This window comes from Dipodomys merriami, unplaced genomic scaffold, assembly GCF_024711535.1.
Source record: "Dipodomys merriami isolate MVZ:Mamm:240054 unplaced genomic scaffold, mDipMer1.0.p SCAF_20, whole genome shotgun sequence".
NCBI lineage: Eukaryota > Metazoa > Chordata > Mammalia > Rodentia > Heteromyidae > Dipodomys > Dipodomys merriami.
In genome coordinates this window covers 31083819-31105018 of record NW_027203382.1, presented here as the reverse complement: position 1 = coordinate 31105018, position 21200 = coordinate 31083819, and the positions used below count along the sequence as shown (strand labels likewise).

Sequence of the window (21200 nt, the reverse complement as noted above, 5' to 3'; positions counted from 1 at the left end):
CTCAAGCATTAATATTTGAAAATCATTTTCCTTTTTAAAATGAAATTTCCCCTACTCCTGTAATCAGGAGTTTTCTTAAGCTGTGGACTCAGGGAAGTAATAAGGGCTTCATCTTTTTAAAGAAAATGGCATCATTGGCTCTCATGTCACCATCTTTGTCTAATAACCCAGTATCTTTTAATTCAACAGAAATCAGGAATTTACCGTGGAAAATATTATTACATCTCAAAAAGCAGGCTTCTTCCTTAGTTAAATATACACAGGTAACACAGATCAATAATATCATGGTTATTTTGAGACATTGTAATCCTAGACTTAAGACTATACCTACATACTTTAGACTTTTAATGGGTTCATAGTAGGTAAAGCACTTTCTAATGTAAGCCTTCAAAGAAACATACATGCATGCATGTTCTCTGCCTTGGAAGTAACATTCTTCTTAAAATAATACCAACTTTCTAGCAGTCAATACAAAACACATGAGCCACAAGGCAAGAAGTATGTTTCATGTTTCACTTCTTGCCCAAACTTAATGGTTGACCATTACATTTCCAAGAATCAACATTATAGCTTCTAAAATAGAGTAGACCCCCAAAATAGAGTAGATGTGTTAGGAGATCATTTCTTGGTAATGAGATCTTCCAGAGCAAAGAACATGCACAATTATGAATAAATATATTACTATAAAAATGAAAGAGAAAACCTTACCCGAATCCAGAAAGTAAGCGACAGAAGAGAAAGAAGCCATAACCTTGGACAAATGAAGAAAGGAAGGCAAAGAATCCGTTGACAGACATGCAAATCAGAAGAGATTGTTTCCTTCCCACTTTGTCTGCCAGTCCTCCCCAGAAGAACGCCCCCACCATCATCCCGAGGTACACTATGCTGCCTGCAACACACAGAAAACAAAGAAACACATCAGAAGTTGGGAGCAAATGGCACATGTAACAGCAAATGAACAAGGAACAAAATACACTCTGGTGTTTTGCATGGGGGAAATCCCCACTTAAAAAACCTACCCTTCAGAATATAATAATCAGCTTCAAATTGGAAAGAAGCTTTGCTGGATGCCTTTGACCTCCATGGTCAATTGCAAAGGGTGATGGGAAGTTATTTCTTCCACCATTGCTTGCATATGGACTTTTCCATTTTAGTCTGTGGGGATGGGTAGACAGTGGATAGGAATTAGAAATCTCTCACAGAGGAATCCTGGAACTTGACTCAATGGAGTACGTTTGGTATGAGTGTCCAGTGTAGCACTATGCCAAAGCTGAGATTGAAGTCCAAGCCAAGGGCTCCTGGGTAAAGGAGGACCCCAGATTGCTTTGAGTACCTGCCTGAAGCAGATGCCATGAACTGAGATCAGACCCCAAAGACCGCTCCAGAATATTCTGTGGGTTCTTTCTTTCTAGTCACCCTTGAAAGGCCTGATCTTTCCTTGAGAACTGGGGAAGGTGGACTTAGAGTTGACAAAGAGTTAAAGATAATGTAGGGGGTGTCTAGTTTTGCTCGTCAGAGAACACTTAGGAGTTTAGGAAGTTTGTCATAGTTGGCTTTGGTTCCTATGGGAAACAAATAGAAAACAAGGCGTTAGGTAGAGGTCACTCATCTCGCTGTCACTGTTAAGGGACATTTTCTTCTAAAATGCCAGGAACTCTCCTACCCCAGTAAGCCCAGTCTAAAATCTTTGTCAGGATGAAATGTTAGGTGTGACAAATGCTAGTTCAGAGGGATTTGTAAGAGTTTGTCAGCTATCTAAAGGGAAATAACAAAATCAGTTCTGGGAAGTTTGTGATATCTGAATGAGGCATTCAAGAAGCTGCCAGCTCATCTTCCATCCATTTCTACCTTTTCCCTTTGCTTCACTGAAGCACTCTTTTCAAAGTCACAGTCTGTCTAAATCCTTTGGTCTTAAAGTAAGAAGGTATAACCCATCAGTTAATTTATTGCTTTAGATGCGTTTGAGGAATAGTCTATTAGACACTCACCCCTACTCCCACCCCAAGTTAGCTTGCTAACCACACAGTTAATGAGTGAATATGAGGCTCAGAATGGAAACTCTGGTAAGGCCTTGGGACCCTCACCTCAATGACTGATTGCTGAATACACACAGCCACAGTGAATGGTGAATGTTGAACGCAATTGTAAAGTAAGACAAAACCAAGCTGATTTGAGTTGCACGGGAGCACTGCAGAGATGGGTGGCTACTTTGCCTGGGTTTGCATGGCCTACTTTTCTTTGTATCATGGGACTGACTATACTCAGATCATCCTTCTCAATAGAGATATGCATATCATGAGACCCAATGCCTATCCAGATGATGGTTTAAAGAATGTATCAGCACAGTGCAAAGGAGTTGTCAAAGGAGACAGATTCATCCAGGGAAATGCATACACAGCAGCTCTTTTATTCATAGGCTAAGAAGCTCAAGATTTTTACTCATACCTTTCAGAAGATCATGGATAGCTAAGCTTCATCACAATAATGTCCATGTCTTTAAAAATGCTAAAAAATCAGAAAATTAGCTCCCAAAGATTAGGAGTAGCTTATATAGCTACTGAAATCTAAAGGAAGGAAGGAAGGCTTTCTTATAGCTTTAGGTCCAGGAACAAAGCTTCCCCATTCCCCTTAAATCCTGCTATTCTCCTCCTCCACAGAAGTAAGCCACATGACAGCAACACTAACTCACATTCTCTTATGTAACCCACAATCATTACTATACTACAGTACCGAGACAAGTGTCTGCATTACTTACTTACTTTATTTACTTATTGATTTATTTGAGACAGGGTCTCCCTGTGTAGCCCAAGCTGATCCTCCTGCTTCAGTGTCCCAACTGCTGAGATTATAAGCATGTGCTACCATATCCAGCTTCTCTTGCTGTATTTTAATGGTAGTAAACAAGAGCACCTGGTACCATATATACAGACTGGGCATTTGTTTATTCCAGGCACTCTTCCAGGAATATACCACACGTGGGTTCATTTAATTATCACCAAAATCCTGCAAAGTGGGAAGAAACTGAGGCTCAGTGAGATTATACAGGTGGTCTGACAGAAAGTTGGCAAAGCAGAGTAAAGAAGCGATGTTTCTCTGACAAGAACCTGGGTGTCTGTCCCAGCACTGCCACTCAACTGGAGGGACCCAGGCCCACATCTCTGCACACTCCCGTGGGGGCCTCCTGGGTTTCTCCTTGATCTGAGAGCTAAAAGTTAAGCCCTAGGGCCACAGAGCAATGCCTCGTGCTATGAAGGAGCTGTTCTGATTTCCAGACTATTCCTGTAATTAGTTATTTTGAATATTACCACTGTTGTTTCCACTAAGCTTACTTTGGAAACACCTATTACATGTCAATCAGGAAGCAGTTTATGGAAATAGGCTTTCTAGCTCGATATGAGAGTTAGCTTGACTTCAATCATATGGGGCAGGCATAGTTAATCCAGGTCCTTCCTGTCCACTTCCTTGATGAAAGCCACGCACAGCTTCTCACATTCCTCTGATTATCCTAAGGAATTTGGATTTTCAGACTCATAATTTGGGGAGAGTAGTTTATCAGAAAGGAAGCTAGAAGGGAACATCCGGGCCAGAACCATCCATGTCCATCTGAGGTTCTGTGACCAGAACAGATGAATGCTAAGTGCGGTGTTTCCACATCTGGGCTCTAAGTTCCCCACATTCTCTTTATGCCCCATCAGGATGGTTAAGCAGCTCAGAATTCAGTAAGGGACACAAACAAGCATATAATGAAGTAATCCTGAGCCCATCCAGGAGCCATATCCCCATGGAGGGCTAAAGAGGAGCAAAAGGTGGGAGGTGGCTGCTAATTCCATATGGCCTCTGGAAAGGTTTCATGAAGGGGGCGCTGAGGGTGATCTGAAAATTAGACATTTCTAGATAGAAGTAAATTCCTCAACAGCAGACATGTTTATCACAAAAAAGTGTAATATCAAGCTGTATCTCCACTTTTATGACTAAGATCTAAGGATAATAATCTTCGGTGACTATGCCTAATTAGTATTGGTAATTAGACTGTTCCACTGGGCAAGTTATAGGAAGAATTAAGCCTCCATAACAGCATATTTGAACAAGCACATTACAATTAGCATGTTCATTTGTTGATCACGTGATCTAATTAAAGTGAAACCTTTGAATGTTGGCAAAGGCACAAGATGAAGGAAACTGTAATCCTCAGGGACTGTCAGGATTCAAATGGTATTTCCTGCCTGTTGGTGTTCACGTTTGCATATTGTCTTCAGTGTGTTGTAATCAGGTATCTTGAGGACTCAGACCAGAGAGGTGCTGTAGGCACCCACCAGCCTTTTCCACTCTCCATGACTTATGATGCTTTTGTTGGACAGAATTGAAAATGGTCTTCATTTCAAACTCTTTGTTTGATAAAGTGGGAGAACTAAAACTGTGAGATTCAAGACTTTGAAATCAGGTCTTTCAGATCCTCAGTTCTCAAAGTGCAACTTTTAGACCACATGGCTCCACAGACTTGAAGAGTTTGAAGTCCATTTGGAACTTACTGACAGAATTTTTACTTGAGTCTGATTCCCAAATGATTTGTGTGTGTGCACACTTGAATAAAAAATATACTTTTACACGTGTATGTTTTTCATACTTTTTTTACTTAAAATCTTGTATTTGTCTTATTCTTGTTTGAGGGACGAAGGTTCAGGCTCTAGGATATTTTTAATTTTAAAGACACGAGTTAGGGAAGATCTTCCTGGATGAGTTGGAGAGCTCAAAAGGGTAAATAGAAGGTGTATTTAAAAATTTTTAATTATGTTTAAATAGTTGAACAAAATAGTTTCCATTTAACAAAGCAACGTATGAATACAATTCATCTTTATCAATGTCATCCCTTTCGACATTCGGAACCATCCCTCCCTCTCTGCCCCTCCCCTCACTCTTCTTAATTCTGTAGGATATACACTGAATTCTTGAATGCATTCTCCCCTTCTTCTCCTCTTCATTTGTCTTCCCCTCTCTCCATGACCCTACCTACCCCTTTCAGGTACTCCCTTCCTGGTGTTTATTTTGTTGAATTTGACTTTGCTTTTCTAAGGAATCATACTACTTGAATTCCCCTTTGAATCTACCATAGTTCAGTAAATACATTTGTATACTCTAGTATATGACGTAATGCATAAGCTTATAACTTCCTGTCTTCCACACATAAAACCTTTGTCTCTCTAAATTGGACTAACTTCACTTAATTTTTTTTCAGGTCTTTACATTTCTTTACAAATGGACCATCATTCTTTCTGATAGATGAGTAAAATTCCAGTGTGTGTGTGTGTGTGTGTGTGTGTGTGTGTGTGTGTGTGTGTGTGTATTACAATTTCTTTTTTGATAATCCTGGGGATTGAACTCAGGGCCTGGGTATGTCCCTGAGCTTCTTTTGCTCAAGGTTAGTATTCTACCACTTAAGAGCCACAGAGCCACTTCTGGCTTTTTCTGTTTATGTGGTACTGAGGAATTGAACCCAGGGCTTCACAAATGCTAGACAAGCACTCTACCACTAAGTCTCATTCCCAGCTCCTACACCACATTTTCTTGATCCATTTGTCCATGGAAGGGCATCTAAGCTGATTCTATATCTTGGCTATGGTGATTGTGCTAGTGACTTTACTGTATCCTGGTTTGTAATATTTTTGGATAAATGCCTATAAGTGGAATTACTGGATCACAGGGTAATTCTGTGTTTAGTTTTTTTTTTTTTGAGAATGTCCATACTATTTTCTAGAGCAGTTGGACAAGTTTACATTCCCTCCAACAGTGTATTAGGATTCACATTTTTGGCTATACCCTCACCAGTTTGTGTAATAGTTTTCTTGGTAATGGCCATTCTAACTGGGATGAGGCAGAATCTCAGTGTTGTTTTGATTTGCATTTCCTTTATGTCCAGAGGTGTTGGGCATTTCTTCATGTGACTATTGGACATTTTTACTTCTCTCTAGCTCATCAGGTCATTTGTTATTTGGGCTGTTGATTCTTTAGTGGTTTAATTTTTTAAGCTTTCTGTATATTATGGATATTAGGGCATTCTCTGATGGATAGCTGGCAAAATATTCTCCCATTCTCTAGGCTGTCTTTTTAGCTTGTTAGCTATGACCTTTTCCATGCAGAAACTCATTAGTTTGATGCAGTACCACTTATCAAGTCTTTTTTGATTTGCTGTGCTTCTGGATCTTTACTCAGAAAGTTCTTCCCTGTGCCAAAGAGTCCTAATGTTTCACCTACTCCTTCCTATAATAGTTTCATGGTTTCAGTTCTTACATTAAAAATATTTTGAATTGATTGATGCTAGTGCCAGATGATAGATAGGGATCTGTTTTAGTTTTCTGCATGTGGATATCCAGTCCCCTCACACTCCCCATTCAGCACAATTTGTTGATTAGCCTGTCTTCTAGGCTATATTTTTGGTTCCTTATCAAATATTAGATGTTATAGGCCTGCATTTACTTCTGGGTATTCTGTTCTGTTCCATCGGTCCTCAGGCTTGTTTTTGTGTGAGTACCAAGCTATAGTAATAGTTCTGTAGTACAGTTTGAAGTTTGATATTGTTACTATGGAATCACAAAAGGTCCCAAGTAAGTTGTGTTCTTAAACAGGGTTCCCCTGCCCTGGGACTTGTTTTCCTTAGGACTAGAGGTATGCTTCCAACTCAGTTCCAAGAGAGTAATTGGGAGAGAGGTCTGACTGTGATTCTCAGATTCTTTTCTGAGTACAATGAAGATTTTAATGCAGCCCAGCTTTCAGGGGGTTGAACCTAACCTGCAAAATAAACTTAACCTCCTCTTCTCATATCTCTGAGAAGGCCATTCTTGGCCAGCTCCACCTTTCTGTCTTCAGAAGATGATGAAAAGACCTGAAGCATAGCCTCCTGATTAAGGCATTTACTAACAAAGGGGCTGCTTCATTTTATTTAATCATACCCTCATTTCCCCTGATAAATATCACATTTCCATTTCTGTCTCATTGCTAAGCTGCCTTTGATTCCCTCTGACAGTCCCCGAAGGAGTCATATTTTCCCTCCAACATCATTTTAAACCACATTTAAACAAAATAGAACAATTTTAGAAAATGTTCTACCATGTTTTTTCTCCTAACAACTTTTTGCCCATTGGTTTTTAAAAATTGTTTTAAGCACTTTTTCTGTGGCTGATGCATGACTCTAGAATTTATTGCACTTCTTATTTATAAACTGATTTTCAATGGAAACCTTTCTATGGTGATATTCGGAATTCATGGAGGAATAATTTCCATGAGGCAGTATTCATATTTGCTTTTTATATGAGGATTTGCTTAGGTTAAAATAGAAGTTTTACATCAATGTGTAATAAAAATGATTAATTTTGTATAACAGTAACATTTCTAGGCATAATATAAGAAATATAATCTAGTCTGTTACCACAGAATTTAAAAATATCTTTATTTCTCAATTTTGCTCAACATTTTCTAGGTGTTGGTCTTATAGCAATAAATAGGTGCAGTTATTTTCTCAAAAGTTGAATTTTCTCCAACGAATTTGGGGTATACCTTTGGTAGAGGCCCACTGATAAAAATTGTCCTGTGGTGGGAAAAAACTATCCAGTCAAGCTTTTTGACCTTTCTTCTCAACAAAGTCTTGACCTTTATTATCTGTGTTCATTTCTGCATTGCTCAATTTGAACAAGATTTCTGCTAAGTCAGAAACCGTATTCTCTGATCATCTTTGATATCTCATCAGGTTTCTTTTCTTCTTCTTCTTTTTTTTTTTTTCGGTCAGTTGTGGGGTCTGAACTCTGAGCCTGGGCACTGTCCCTCAGCTCTTCAGCTCAAGGCTAGCGCTCTACCGCTTGAGCCACAGCACCACTTCCAGTTTTCTCACAGATTTTCCTGCTCAGGCTGGCTTTGAACCACTATCCTCAGATCTCAGCCTCCTGAGTAGCTAGGATTATAGGTGGCGCCTGGCTTTCATCAGGTTTCTTAACCTCCACCATCTCTCAGTCAATGCTTAATCACCCAAGCCTGCCTTATCAAGGATCCAGTTAGGTCACATGTGTTGGTGGCTCAGACCTCAAGGGGCTGAGGTCTGAGGACTGAGGTTCAAAGCCAGATCAGGCAGGAAAGGGCGAAATCTCCCACTAGACTTTTACCTCCAATTAGCCAGCAGTAAAACACTGAAAATAGAGGTATGATAGAATGCCAGCCTTGGGCAAAAAAGTGAAGGGAAAGTACAAGGTCCTGTGTTCAATACCAGCAATACTAGCACCAAAAAGAATCCAGTTAGGTTGCTTTCACCAGAATTCCTTTTACCTTGATGTTACCTCTCAGTAATTTTCTGTATATTCCAGGATCCTTGGGACTCTGGTCCTTGGCTATAAATTCTCACTTTGCCTTCCTGTATTAGGAATTGAGTCCAACTTCTCTTCCCCAGTACAAAAAAATCTACTGCAATGATTCCTGAATGAAGCCTGACTTGCTGTTTTATTTGACAGGTATCATAATTTCTCCTTTCACACTACTTAGCCAGTTTTCATTTCACACAAACAATGAAGTAACCAACATCCACCCCACCCTAAAAACAGTATCTCCCTAAGGTCAACTTCAGGATTCACAAACTCCCTTTGTTAGTTTCTTTGAAGGAATACTGCCTTTACCTCCATTCCATACTGGAAAAATCTATGGAGTAAGGGCTGAGATTCCAAGACTAGTTCTAGTTTCTCTCTCTCTCTCTCTCTCTCTCTCTCTCTCTCTCTCTCTCTCTCTCTCTCTCTCTCTCTCTCTCTGTCTGTCTGTCTGTCTGTCTGTCTGTCTGTCTGTCTCTGTCTCTGTCTCTGTCTCTCTGTCTCTCTCTCCTTGTTATAAGACCTTAAACAAGTCTTTCAGCTTCCTCCTATGCCAAACGCTTAGGCTGTATTGTTGATAGGCCCTGCATGCCTGGCCTAGACTTTCCCCTTTGTCTCGGCCGGCTGGGGATAGGTGGGTAGATACCACTGCAGTGAAATGAAAGCTTCCCCTGTTTCTGGACCTTACAAATGGGTGGCGAGCTGTGGACTTGCCTTGGCCAGCCTATAACAGGACTGCTGAATTCAGGGACAACACATGCTCTCAGCTGCCTCAGCCCTGCTCCCCACTCAATGCTAAGAAGGCTGCAGGGTGTCCTCGTTTTAATTTTTTTTAATTTTATTGTAAAGATGCTGAACAGAGGGGTTATAGTTTCATGAGTAAGGCAATGAGTACATTTCTTGTCGAGCATTGTTACCCCTTCCTTTGGTGTTCTCCCACTATCTCTTCCTTCTCCTACCTCCCTTACTACAGGATGTCCTTTCAGTGTACAATTTTCTGGTTTGACCTTACTGATTTGAACTTCTATTGCTCTAGGAAAAACAAGTCCCTGAGTTCAAACCCTACTAGTACCACAAAAAGTTTTGCATTCTGTACCTGAATTATTTGTAATAATGTAAAAACAAAAATCTCAAGTTCAGTACTTATTATTCTGGTACATTGTTTTATTAAAAGTATCAATATAGGGCAGGGAATGTGGCTTAGTGGTAGAGTGCTTGCCTGGCCTGCATAAAGCCCTGGGTTTGATTCCTCAGTACCACATATACAGAAAAAGCCACAAGTGTTGCTGTGGCTCAAGTGATGGAGGGCTGGCCTTGAGCAAAAGAAGCTCAGGGACAGTGTCTAGGCCCTGAGTTCAAGACCCAGGACTGGGGGAAAAAGTGTCAGTAAATAAACCAATATTCAAGTAATGGAGGTTGAGATGGAGAGATGGTTATAAATCATCTTCTTCATGCTACGTTTTAGCACTTGGAATTTTGGGCCAGGTAATAAAGAGTTAAGAACCCACGCCTTGAAACAGATGACCTAGATCCAAGTCCTTGCTCTCCCATCCCTGGCCAAGAGGTCCTAGCTAAGTTACTTAATTTCCTTGTGTTCCAGTTTTCTCCTCAGTGTAATGGGGCTAATAATAGTCCCAATCTCATAGGGCTTCTCAGGGACTAAATGGGAAAAAACAAAATTAAGATTGGTAAGGGAAAGAGGGAAAGGGAGAAAACAAGAAGGGAACAGTAAGAGATGATAGAAGAAAAGGAGAGATTTCTAGTACTGTGAAGGAAGTGAAATGAGAATTATGGCCTCCCTCATCTTAAGTTCTACAAAGAAAATACTTGAATACACACTAGGTTGAAAATGAACTGCATAACTTGGCGGGAGGGGACGTTGAGAGGGAAGAAAACAAGGGAAGAGGTGACACTGTTCAAAAAGAAAGATACTCAATTCCTGAATTAAGTAACTATTATCCCTCTGTACATTACCTTTTCAATAATTTTTTTAAAAAGACTCTGGATTTTAAAACCCAAAAGACAGCTCTCTTTTCACACACACACACACACACACACACACACACACACACACACACACACACTATTTAAATACCCATGGACCTTCACAAAACCAAAGGAAGTATTAACACCAAAGGCATCTGAACAAAGGAGAGAGGCCTACTTCTACTTTACATAGGAGAGTGTTTAAACAGAAGTCAGCTCACCTTAGCTAAAAAGAACTGTAAATATCAGATGTAGTCTTTACCATATCTCTGACATTCACATTTGGAAAGTGACATTAAAGTAGTATTTGGTGCCAGGTGCTAGTGGCTCACGCCTGTAATCCTAGCTACTCAGGAGGCTGAGACCTGAGGATCAGGGTTCAAAGCCAGCCCAGGCAGGAAAGTATATGAGACTCTTATCTCCAATTAACCACAAGAAAACCAGAAGTGGTGCTGTGGCTCAAGTGGTAGAGCATGAGCCTTGAGTTGAAGAGTTGAGGGAGAGAGTTCAAGCTCCATGGCCAACAAAAGAAAACAAAAAAAAGTATTTGGTGCAGGCAAAGATGAAAGTTGGCTGCTTATAGAGACAGGTGAGGCTGTGCCAAATAACAATGCTATGTGCTACCTAAGTCCACCTGGACACTAAACAGCATATGAAGGCCAAAGACATCTTGACAAAATCCACTGAGCAAGCAGACAATAGAAGAGTCCCAATGAGAGTCTGAATAGTGAAGCCCAATTGGTTCTCTAATGTGCTTATTCAAATAGGATACAACATGACCTGTAGGTGGGAAAGGGTACCAAAATATTTTTTCACGTGTATGGCTCTGCTACTCCTTTCCCCCCACCCCCAAAAGCAATTTCAACCCACTTGGTATTCAAATCACTAAAAAAACAAAACCCACAAGTTTTAGAAATCAAGAACATCAAGTCACTTTGCAGTTCATTATGGTATCTGTTCCATACGACTGGCATTTTGCTCTGCAAGCTTCCCCTACTCCAACCTGCCTGTGAGGAGATGAAAGGGACCAATCGGCTGAACCAGACTTTCACTGATCTCCATCATGAATGCTACAAACAGAGCTAGTGATCACTGAACTCTGGATTGAGCTCTTGCTGTAAGCCAGGGTTCTTGTCAGGTATGATGGACAAGAGAGGAAGGAGAGACCCATAAACATGGACAGGATGTGGCCTTTCCTTCCCAGAAGCTCACTGCGCAGGGTGGTTTGGGATATGGTTGTCCAATAGACTCACCTGAAGAGCTAGGAAAAGAAAATTCAAACACAGATGCTCAGGCCACAGCCTGGGATTCGGCTTCAAGCGTGGCCTCAGGTCTGGGGTGGCTGAGGTGGCAATAGTTTTAAAAACCTGCCCATGCCATTCTCATATGAAGCTGGGGCTTTGAACCTTCATTTCCCTGGGAGATTAAAAACACGCAAGAAGTAATTACCACAGAATGAGACACATGTTGTAATTAAAGTTAGTACATTATGCTAAAGGGGAAAAAAAGGAGGGAGCAGCTTAATTAGTTTTAGGAAGTGTAGTAAGGTTTTACATGGAAAGTATGATTGTGCTGGGCTTGGAACCATGAACCAGAAGTCTCCCTGTAAAAGGAACTCTTCCAAGTCTGTGGTCATAAGCGGTCAGAGCACAGCACACAGGGGAACTTCAGGTGGTTCAGGGTGCACAGAACAAAAAATTCAGCATCAGGAGAAGAGTGACAAAGACAGAGCAGGAAAAGAGGTTAGAGACAAGTTTCAGGTGCTTTATCCTTTGGGCAACTGAAAAATAGGCTGGACATCATCTTTACTCAAGGAGAAGAAGGCACCCCATGAGGGAGAGCTTGAATGGGAGAGGAGAGAGGGGCCTGAAGACCAGGGTACTCAGCCAAGGCCTGAAGCACATTTAAGGAGGTCCTCAACCTCCAGTACCTCCTCTGCATTTGTACAGCCCTGACAGGGGGGTGCTTCCTTAATTGAATCCCAGCTAGTAGCTTCCTCTCATCACCCTCTAGTTCTGACTCTGGAAAGACCAGCCTATGGAATATCATTGTGCAGGTAACCCCAGTATCCCTGGGGATAAGCAATGGCAGCCTGATCTAAGGCAGCAGCAGCCTGTTTGGAGAAGAGAGAAAAGGCTAGAGATATTTTTAGTAGGCAAAGTCCAAGTTTTTGAATGGGTGAGACAAGCAAGAGTTGAAGTTGACCCCGAGAATTCTGGCTTGGTATAGATCACATCAAATTAGTAAAGAAAGGAGATGGAGAAGAAAGGAACAGGCTTCAGAGGGTGTTTGAAACAGAAGTGTTTCGCATCATAGTTTAGAGGAAGAATGGGGAACGCATGAAAGCCAAGTGCTCAGTGTCATCAGGAGTATAGACTGGGCCACAGGATGAGTCAGACAGGGCTGGCAGGGGCTGCACTGGCAGGAAGAACCATCCAGCAAGTGAAGATCCAGCCCTCCCCAGGCAGGGCTGAGAGCAGGTGCCATTGAGCCTAAAGACTTTGATTCTACTTGGAAGTCAGTGGTTTGTGTTCAGGCTCAAGAGGTCCAGGTGTATTTAAGACACTTGTGTGTTTATACAGGAGACTCAGAGATCCTTCTTCCAGCATGTCCCAACTAAGCCTCACAAATGATGGGTGCTATGGTAAAGAGGAGGCAATTAGAGGCCTCCTGATGCATTTACACAGACACCATAAACGTGCATTCTGTGATTTCTGCCTTGAGAGTAGAAGTTGGTTTCTTTGTCTCAGCCCAGAGGTCCTTCCCTTCCTATCCTGTAACATAGAAGTGCTTCTTCCAGGTTGGGATTTATTTTGTCTAACTTTCACATACACACACACACACACACACACACACACACACACACACAGACACAGACACACACACACACACACACAATTCAATGAATAGATTTGGATGTTACTTCTTGGGTCTGAAAACTAATGAACATCAGTCACCCAATGGACCCAGATCACATGGGTTCCTGTCTTACTTCAGACACTTAACTTCAATGGGACCTTGGAAAAATTAATACCCTCTCTGGTCAAGAGTCTCATCATTTGGAAACCAGGCTGAGTAGTTGTACCTTCCTTATAAGTTACTTTATTCTGAAGATAAAACGAGGTAACTCTTACAATAAAGTGCTTAGAACTATATCAGTCACATAGTAGGACCTAAAAGTATTTGCCCTATTTTATCCTGGGTTTCCCCATTCATGAATATGAGCTAATACCATCTGCCTTTAGCTCACATGAATATTAAGAACACACCTATACAACACAGAACACAGCTTGGAGGGTTTCTTCTCATACTAATCAGTCTCATCTAAGGCCATTAAGACACAGGCCAGGAGAACCCTGACATTATCTTCTTTCCCATCACCATGCCGATACAATGATGATGATTATCATTATTTTAATTATTATTGTTATTTGGTGCCAGTCTTGGGGTTTAAACTCAGGGTCTGGACACTGTTCTAGAACTTTTGTGCTCAAGGCTAGTGCTCTACCACTTGAACCAAAGATCTATTTCTGGCTTTTTAGTGATTAATTGGAGTTAAGAGTCTCACAGACTTTCCTGCCTGGGCTGGCTTTAAACCTTGATCCTCAGATCTCAGCATCCTGAGTAGCTAGGATTACAGGCATGAAACACCAGGGTCCAGAAACCAATGAGTATTTTTTTTTAAAAAATTTATCTTTGCTGCTGCAATAATCTTACTAACCTATTGGCACATAGAGTATACTACTCTGAAAATAGCCTCTTTTTTCCCAATATAAACTTATCTAAGAGAATCAGTCTAAAGACCATAAATAGCCAAAGTAGAATGCTCAATGCATGAAATGTAGGCTACAGCTGAGGGAATGGAGTGATAGGTTGATTTCAAATGTGAGAACTAAGTGATAAGATCCCAGTACCTTCTTGTTAGATTTTAGTCATTAAAATGCATTATGTGCAGAGAATATGTATAACCATACTTGGTTTAACCATAAAACAAGCCAATTTCCTGAGGAACCCTATGTGTCTGCTTAAAAAAGAAAAAGCCTTATTGAGATCTAAAGCACATGCTGTCCAATTTAGTCACTAAAAGAATAAAAGTCAATAGTTTTAGAATATCTTCAATAGTATACAACCAATATCACCTCAAAAAGGAATCTTAAGTGGGGCATAGAAGCACATGCCTGTAATCTCACTTTACTGGGAAGCAGAGGCAGGGGGATCTCAAATTTTAAGCTAGCCTGAGAAAAATCAGAGAGGTCTTGTCAAAAACAAAATACAAACAAAGGGACTGGAGGCATGGCTTAAGGTTTAGAGCATTTGCCTGGCATATATAAGGCACTATTTTTCACCTGTTGAAATTAAAAGTAACAACGAAACAAAGACCCTATGCCTGTCAGCATCTTTCGCCATGGAGATTCTGTGTCTATGGCTTTGCCTGTTCTGGATATCTCAGGAAATGGGTACTTGCAACAGGAGGGAGCAAAGGGAGAGAGGTAGACAAATGAAGGGGGGAAGGGAAGAGAATGCAGTCAAAAATGCATTGTATATTCCACAAAATTAAGAAACATAAGAGCCGGGTGCAGGTGGCTCAAGCCTGTAATCCTAGCTACTCAGGAGGCTGAGATCTGAGGATTGCGGTTCAAAGCCAGCCCAGGCAGGAAAGTCTGTGAGACTCTTATCTCCAATAAACCACTCAGAAAACTGGAAGTTGCACAGTGACTCAAGTGGTAAAGCGCTAGCCTTGAGCTGAAGAGCTGAGGGACAGTGTTCAGGTATAGCATTCAAGACCCGTGACCGACCAAAAAAAAAACACATAAGGGAAGGGATGGGTAGGAGAGGGGTGAAAATGTTGAAGGATGACACAGATCATGATGTATTATATAAGCTGCCTTGTGAAATGGCAAAAAATTCAATACAAGCCCTCTGAAGTTAAGAAAAGCAAGGGAAGATGGATGGGTTAGGAGAGGTGGATGATACTGTTGAAAGAGGGTGACATCCCTCTGTACATCACCTTCAAAATAACAATAAAAATGTCTATAAAAAAGAAATGGGTGACATTGATCTAGACATACTGTATACATGAACTGCTTTGTTGAACGTACAACTACTTAAGGATAAGAAAGTATTCTTAAAAAAGAATACAGTATGTGATCTGGTTTCTTTCACTTAAACTAATATTTTCAAGGTCCATTCAGGGTGAAACATATATCTACACTTCATTCCTTTTTATGGCAGCATAATATTCCATTGAATGTATATGCCAAGTTTTTTTTTTGTGTTTTTTTATTGTGAAAATACCGTACAGAGGGGTTACAATTATATGGGCAAGATAATGAGTACATTTCTTATCAAGCATTGTAGCCTCCTCCTTTGTTTCCCCTTCCCATACCACCCGCCCTGCTCCCCTACCTGATCCTCCCCCACAAAGTTGTAAAGTTTGTTTTTCGACATAACGACTTGTACATCTCATTGTTGCAATGGGTCCACCTGTATCCCTATTTAAACATTTGTTTTTTCCCTTCTCCTCCACGAATTATACCGACATCAAATACAGTGAAAGCAGGGATTACACCTTGGGGGAGGGACATACAAAGCAACAAAGAAATCATCTTATAAATGCGTTAGAAACAATCGCATGAAAGAAAAAAACCATTTGAATAGTTATCTTGGGGTTCATTTCCCTAACATCAACTTATCTGACCTTTTCTGCTTGACTCAGACATATACTAGTTATTGCAAATAAGGGAAACCATGAGACCTGTGTTTCTTTGGGCCTGGCTTACTTCACGTAATATAATATTTTCCAAGTCTTTCCATTTCCTAACAAATGGGGCAATGTCATTCTTTCTGATGGAGGCATAGAATTCCATTGTGTGTGTGTGTGTGTGTGTGTGTGTGTGTGTGTGTGTGTGTGTGTGTGTGTGTGTGTGTGTGTGTGTGTGTGTGTGTGTGTGTGTGTGTGTGTATACATTTTCTTGATCCATTCATCTACTGAGGGGCATCTGGGTTGGTTCCATATCTTAGCTATGGTAAATAATGCTGTAATAAATATAGTTGTGCTGGTAGCTTTAGTGTGGTTTTGTTTGTGATCATTTGGGTAAATGCCCAAAAGTGGGATTGCTGGGTCATAGGGGAGCTCTATGTGGAGTCTTTTGAGGAACCTCCATACTGATTTCGAGTAGTTGAACAAGTTTACACTCCACCAACAATGCAGTAGGGTTCCCTTCTGTCCACATCCCCTCCAGCATCTGTTGTTATTAGAGTTCTTGATAATAGCCATTCTAACTGGGGTGAGGTGGTATCTCAATGTTGTTTTGATTTGCATTTCTTTTATGGCTAGGGAGGTTGAACATTTCTTCATGTGTCTATTGGCCATCCTTCTTTCCTCTTCAGAGAAGTTTCTCTTTAAGTCTTTCACCCACTTATTTATTGGGCAGTTGTTTCTTTGAAGATTTGTTGTTGGGGGATTTAATTTTTTGAGTTCCAGGTATATTTTAGATATGAGACCCTTGTCTGTTGTATGGCTAGTGAAGATCTCCCAAACTGTGGGCTTTCTATTGATCTTGCTAGCTATGTCCTTTGCCATGCAGAAGCTGTGCAGTTTCATGCAATCCCATTTGTCCAACCTTTCTTTGTTTTGTTGTTTCTGGGTCTCTATTAAGAAAATTTCAGCCTGTGCCAAGGAGACCTAGGGTTTCTCCTATTCCATCCTATAATGTTTTCAGAGTGTCTGCTTTGACTCTGAGGTCTTTGATCCATTTGGAGTTGATTCTGGTGCAGGGTGATATATAAGGATCTAGCTTTAGTTTTCTACCAGTAGTTAACCAATTTTGCCAGCACCATTTACTGAAGAGGCTGTCTTTCTTCCATTATATTTTAATAGCTCCCTTATCGAAGATTAGATGGCTATAGGTCTGTAGGTTCATTTCTAGGTTTTCAATTCTATTCCATTGGTCCTGATGTCATGCCAAGTTTTGTTTATCTATTTACCCACACATGGACACTTTTTGTTGTTTCCACCTTTTAGGCAATACAAATAATGTGGCTATAAACATTTATATAGTGTTTGGATGGATTTTTTAATCTGATTTCTCTTGGATATATAATTAAAATGGAATTATTGACTTATATGATAGCTCTATGATTAATTGTATAAGAAACGGACAGCCTTTCTCTAAACTGGTTTAGCAGCATTTTACATTTTCCCACTAGCAGTATATGGGGGTCTGATTTCTCCAAAACCTTGTCAGTCCTTATTATTCTCTGACTTTTGATGTAGCTATCTGAGTATACAGGAAAAGATACAGGTTTAGATTTGATTTTCCTGAGGACTAATGTTTTGTTAGCCTGCTTTGTGGGTCATGAGAAATCTTTGTAGATATGTCTGTCACAGCCCTTTGCTCATTTCTATTCACCATTATTGTTTTCTAAGAATTGTTTTTATATTCCAGATACAAGTCCTTTGTCAGATTTTTCTCCCATTGTATTGGCTGTCTTTCTACTTTCTCAGTAGTATATTTTGAAGTACAGAAAGTTTTAATTTTATAAAGCCAAATATATTTATACTGTTGTTGCTTGTGTTTTGGTGTTATATCTAAGAATACTTTGCTAAATTAAAAGTCATGAAGGTTTCATTTTCTGCTGAGAGTTCTAGTTCTTTAGTTTCACTTCTTTTTTTTAAATGTTTTTGATTGTGAAAATACTGTACAGAGCGGTTACAATTACATGAGCAAGGTAATAAGTACATTACTTATCAAGCATTATTGCCTCCTCCTTTGTTTTTCCCCTCCCATCCTTTCACTTCTTATATTTGTCTGTGATCCATTTTGACTCATTCTTTGTCTACGGTAGGAGATAAAGGTCCAACCTCATTCTTTTGCCTGCAGTTATCCAAATTTTTCTAATGCCATTTGTCAAAAAGACACACTAAGCTAGGTGCTGATGTCTCATGTCTGTAATCCTAGGTACTCAGTAGTCTGAGATCTGAGAATTGAGGTTCAAATCCAGCCCAGGCAGGAAAAGCCGTGAAACTCTTATCTTCAATAAACCACCAGCAACCTGGAAGTGGTTCTGTGGCTCAAGTGGTAGAATGCTAGCTTTGAGCTGAAGAGCTGAGGGACAGCACTAGGTACTCAGGAGTCTGAGATCTGAGGATTGAGGTTCAAAGCCAGCCCAGGCAGGAAAAGCTGTGAAACTCTTATCTTCAATAAACCACCAGCAAGCTGGAAGTGGTGCTGTGGCTCAAGTGGTAGAATGCTAGCTTTGAGCTGAAGAGCTGAGGGACAGCACTTAGGCCCAGAGTTTAAATACCATGACCAACAAAAAAAACAAAGCAGAACAAAACAAAAAGACACACCAGAAAGAGTTAGCACCTGTTGAAAGGCATAGTTGGCATAGATGTGTCTTTATTTCTAGACGCTCAATTTTAGATCTACACTGTCTAACTTTGATCCAATGCCATAGTCTTGATTAGTTCTTTTTTAATGTAAATTTTGGGATCCTCATATTTTAATTTTTGTCAAGGTTGTTGAAACAAAGGTTTGTTGAAAACAAAAGTCCCCAGGAATTTTAGAGCTGAAAATTTAAATGAAATTTTAGAATTGGCATGTTAATTTATGTAAGGTATCCAGCTGGATTTTTACAGTGATCACATTGAGTCTGTAGATTAATTTCAGGAGTAGTTCTAGCTTGGCAATATTGTCTTCAATCCATGAACATATCTTACCACATATTTATGCCTTCAATTTCCCTCAGCAATTTATTAGTCCTCAGAGAATAAGTTTTGACTTGTTGGCACATTTTTTCAAGGTATTTTATTCTTTTTAATGCTATCACATTAATCGTTAATATCATTTTAGATTGATAGTGTATAGACAATTAATTTTGGTAACTTTTGCATCTTAAAAAAATACGAGTTGAATAATAGTCACCTCCAAAAAAACGTTGAAGCTCTAATTCCCAGTGCAACATTGCAGATGGAATCTGTTAAGAAAAGCTCATAGTGAAACATTACTGCTGTCATTACAAGAAGGGAGGAGGATCCCAGTGGGTGAAAATGCCACATGACAATGGAGACAGAGGTAGTATAATGAATCTCCACATCAAGAAACTCCAAAAGAAGCACCAGCAAACTTAGGCCAGGAGAAGCAATGAAAGTTTCTACTCAGAGGGACTCTCAACACCTGGACATGGCATTTCTGTCCTCCATACTTATGAGAAACAAACTTCCGTTGGTTGTATCACCTAGCTTGCGTGCGGTGCTTTGTTACGGCATGCCAGGAAACTAATAGGCTGGCTAAACTTGTTTGCTAATTTTAAAGTCCCTATAATTTTCTGTAACATAAGATCCTGTCAGTTTTCCCCTTCTGTATATCTGCCCTGGGAAATTTCAGACTGCTTTTGTAATTACTTATTTGACAACCTCAGTGTTAACATGTCAGCAAAGCGTAACTTATTCTTAAATCCAGAGTTACCTGCAACTGATAACACTTTCAATTTGAAAAACTAAATGAAGTGAGATAGTAGCTGCTGTCCCTGGTCTCAGGTTCTGTCAATTCTTCTCCTGTGTGTATCTCCTATGTGGATACAGATGATCATGGGCTCGAGGGATGTGGAAGTGCTGGATAATGGCCGCTGATATGAAAGTTTTTGCAGAAAATGACTAGCATAGTTTTTAGCTTCTGGACTAATTACACTCGTAAAAGTACTATCCCAAACAAATATATACCAAAGAATCTTATATCATTTTTTAAAACACAGATTTATTTCCTTTCCTTAAAAAATGATACATTCTTACTGAATTTAGCAGGTAGTTGGAAACCATCCTTCCCACTCTCTGAAATAGCTCTTCTGTTGGCTACCATTTATTTGACAATTTTCTCCTCTAAAGCATCCTCTAAAGATCCCTCTCCTATCTTCCCCTCCAACTTGACATATGTTCCTGCAGGCTCTGTTGCACTCTATTCCAATATTTCTCAAATGTTTAGGGCTAGTCCCCAAGCATAACACCCTCTTCTTGGTCTCCTGAGAAGCCTGGTTGCTATGTCAAACAAAATTTCACTGAAAGCCAGCCGCTGATGGCTCACACCCGTAATTCTAGTAGGCTGATATCTGAGGGTTGTGGTTTGAAGCCAACCTAGGCAAGAATGCCAATGAGACTCTTATCTTAGTCACCTAAATACTTTGAGCTGTGGCTCAAGGTGGTAGAGTACTAGCCTTGAACACAAAAGGTCAAGGATAGTGCCCAGTCCCTGAGTTCAAGCCCCATGATCCACAATCATAACCACCACAAAAATTCACTGAGCATCACTTTTCACAGGCTCCGCTGTGTGTTCCCTGCAGCTTGTGTGATACGCATAGTGCCTGTCCTTATGCTGCAGTGCACCCAGCCTCACTGCCCTTCCCACATGTGGCTCCCCTTGCCTGTCCATTCATAGGCTTATCACCTGGGCTTGAGACCTCAGCGGCCTTGGCACATTCCCCCCATACTCTCACAGCTCATCTGTTGTTAAGTTCCAGGGATTTACTGACACTACTCTTCTCCTCTTCAGCCCCTCTCCCATGGTCAGGACCTTGTCACCTACTGGCAGGACTATTTCTGATTTATTTTAACTGATTCTCCATCTGCAACTCACTCCTCTCCAATCCATTCCAATTAAGACTTCTCTCCACACCAGGCCTCTGCCTACACACTGGCCATTCCCCATTGACACCTGAACAAATTCACCTAAGGCTCCGCATGTACAGCCAGGCCCAGCCCTCCATTCCAATTGTTCACCTTTAGGTATGTTTCACTTGAAGAAAATCGATATGTTCGTAACACTTAATTCAAGATTTTCAAGCATCTGTGCCTTGGCTCAGTCTGTTCGGTCTCCCAGG

At 40.5% G+C, this 21200-nt stretch overlaps 1 protein-coding gene across 1 annotated transcript in view; it reads right to left on the bottom strand.

Annotated features, from left to right (window-relative positions):
• The window catches only part of LOC138833018 (synaptic vesicle glycoprotein 2C), a 144412-nt gene that overhangs the window by 79998 nt on the left and 43214 nt on the right, over window positions 1-21200 (bottom strand). The window contains exon 3 of the mRNA XM_070031375.1: window positions 709-889. Within this exon, the coding sequence (XP_069887476.1) occupies window positions 709-889 (181 nt within the window). The remainder of the gene's footprint in view (window positions 1-708; window positions 890-21200) is intronic.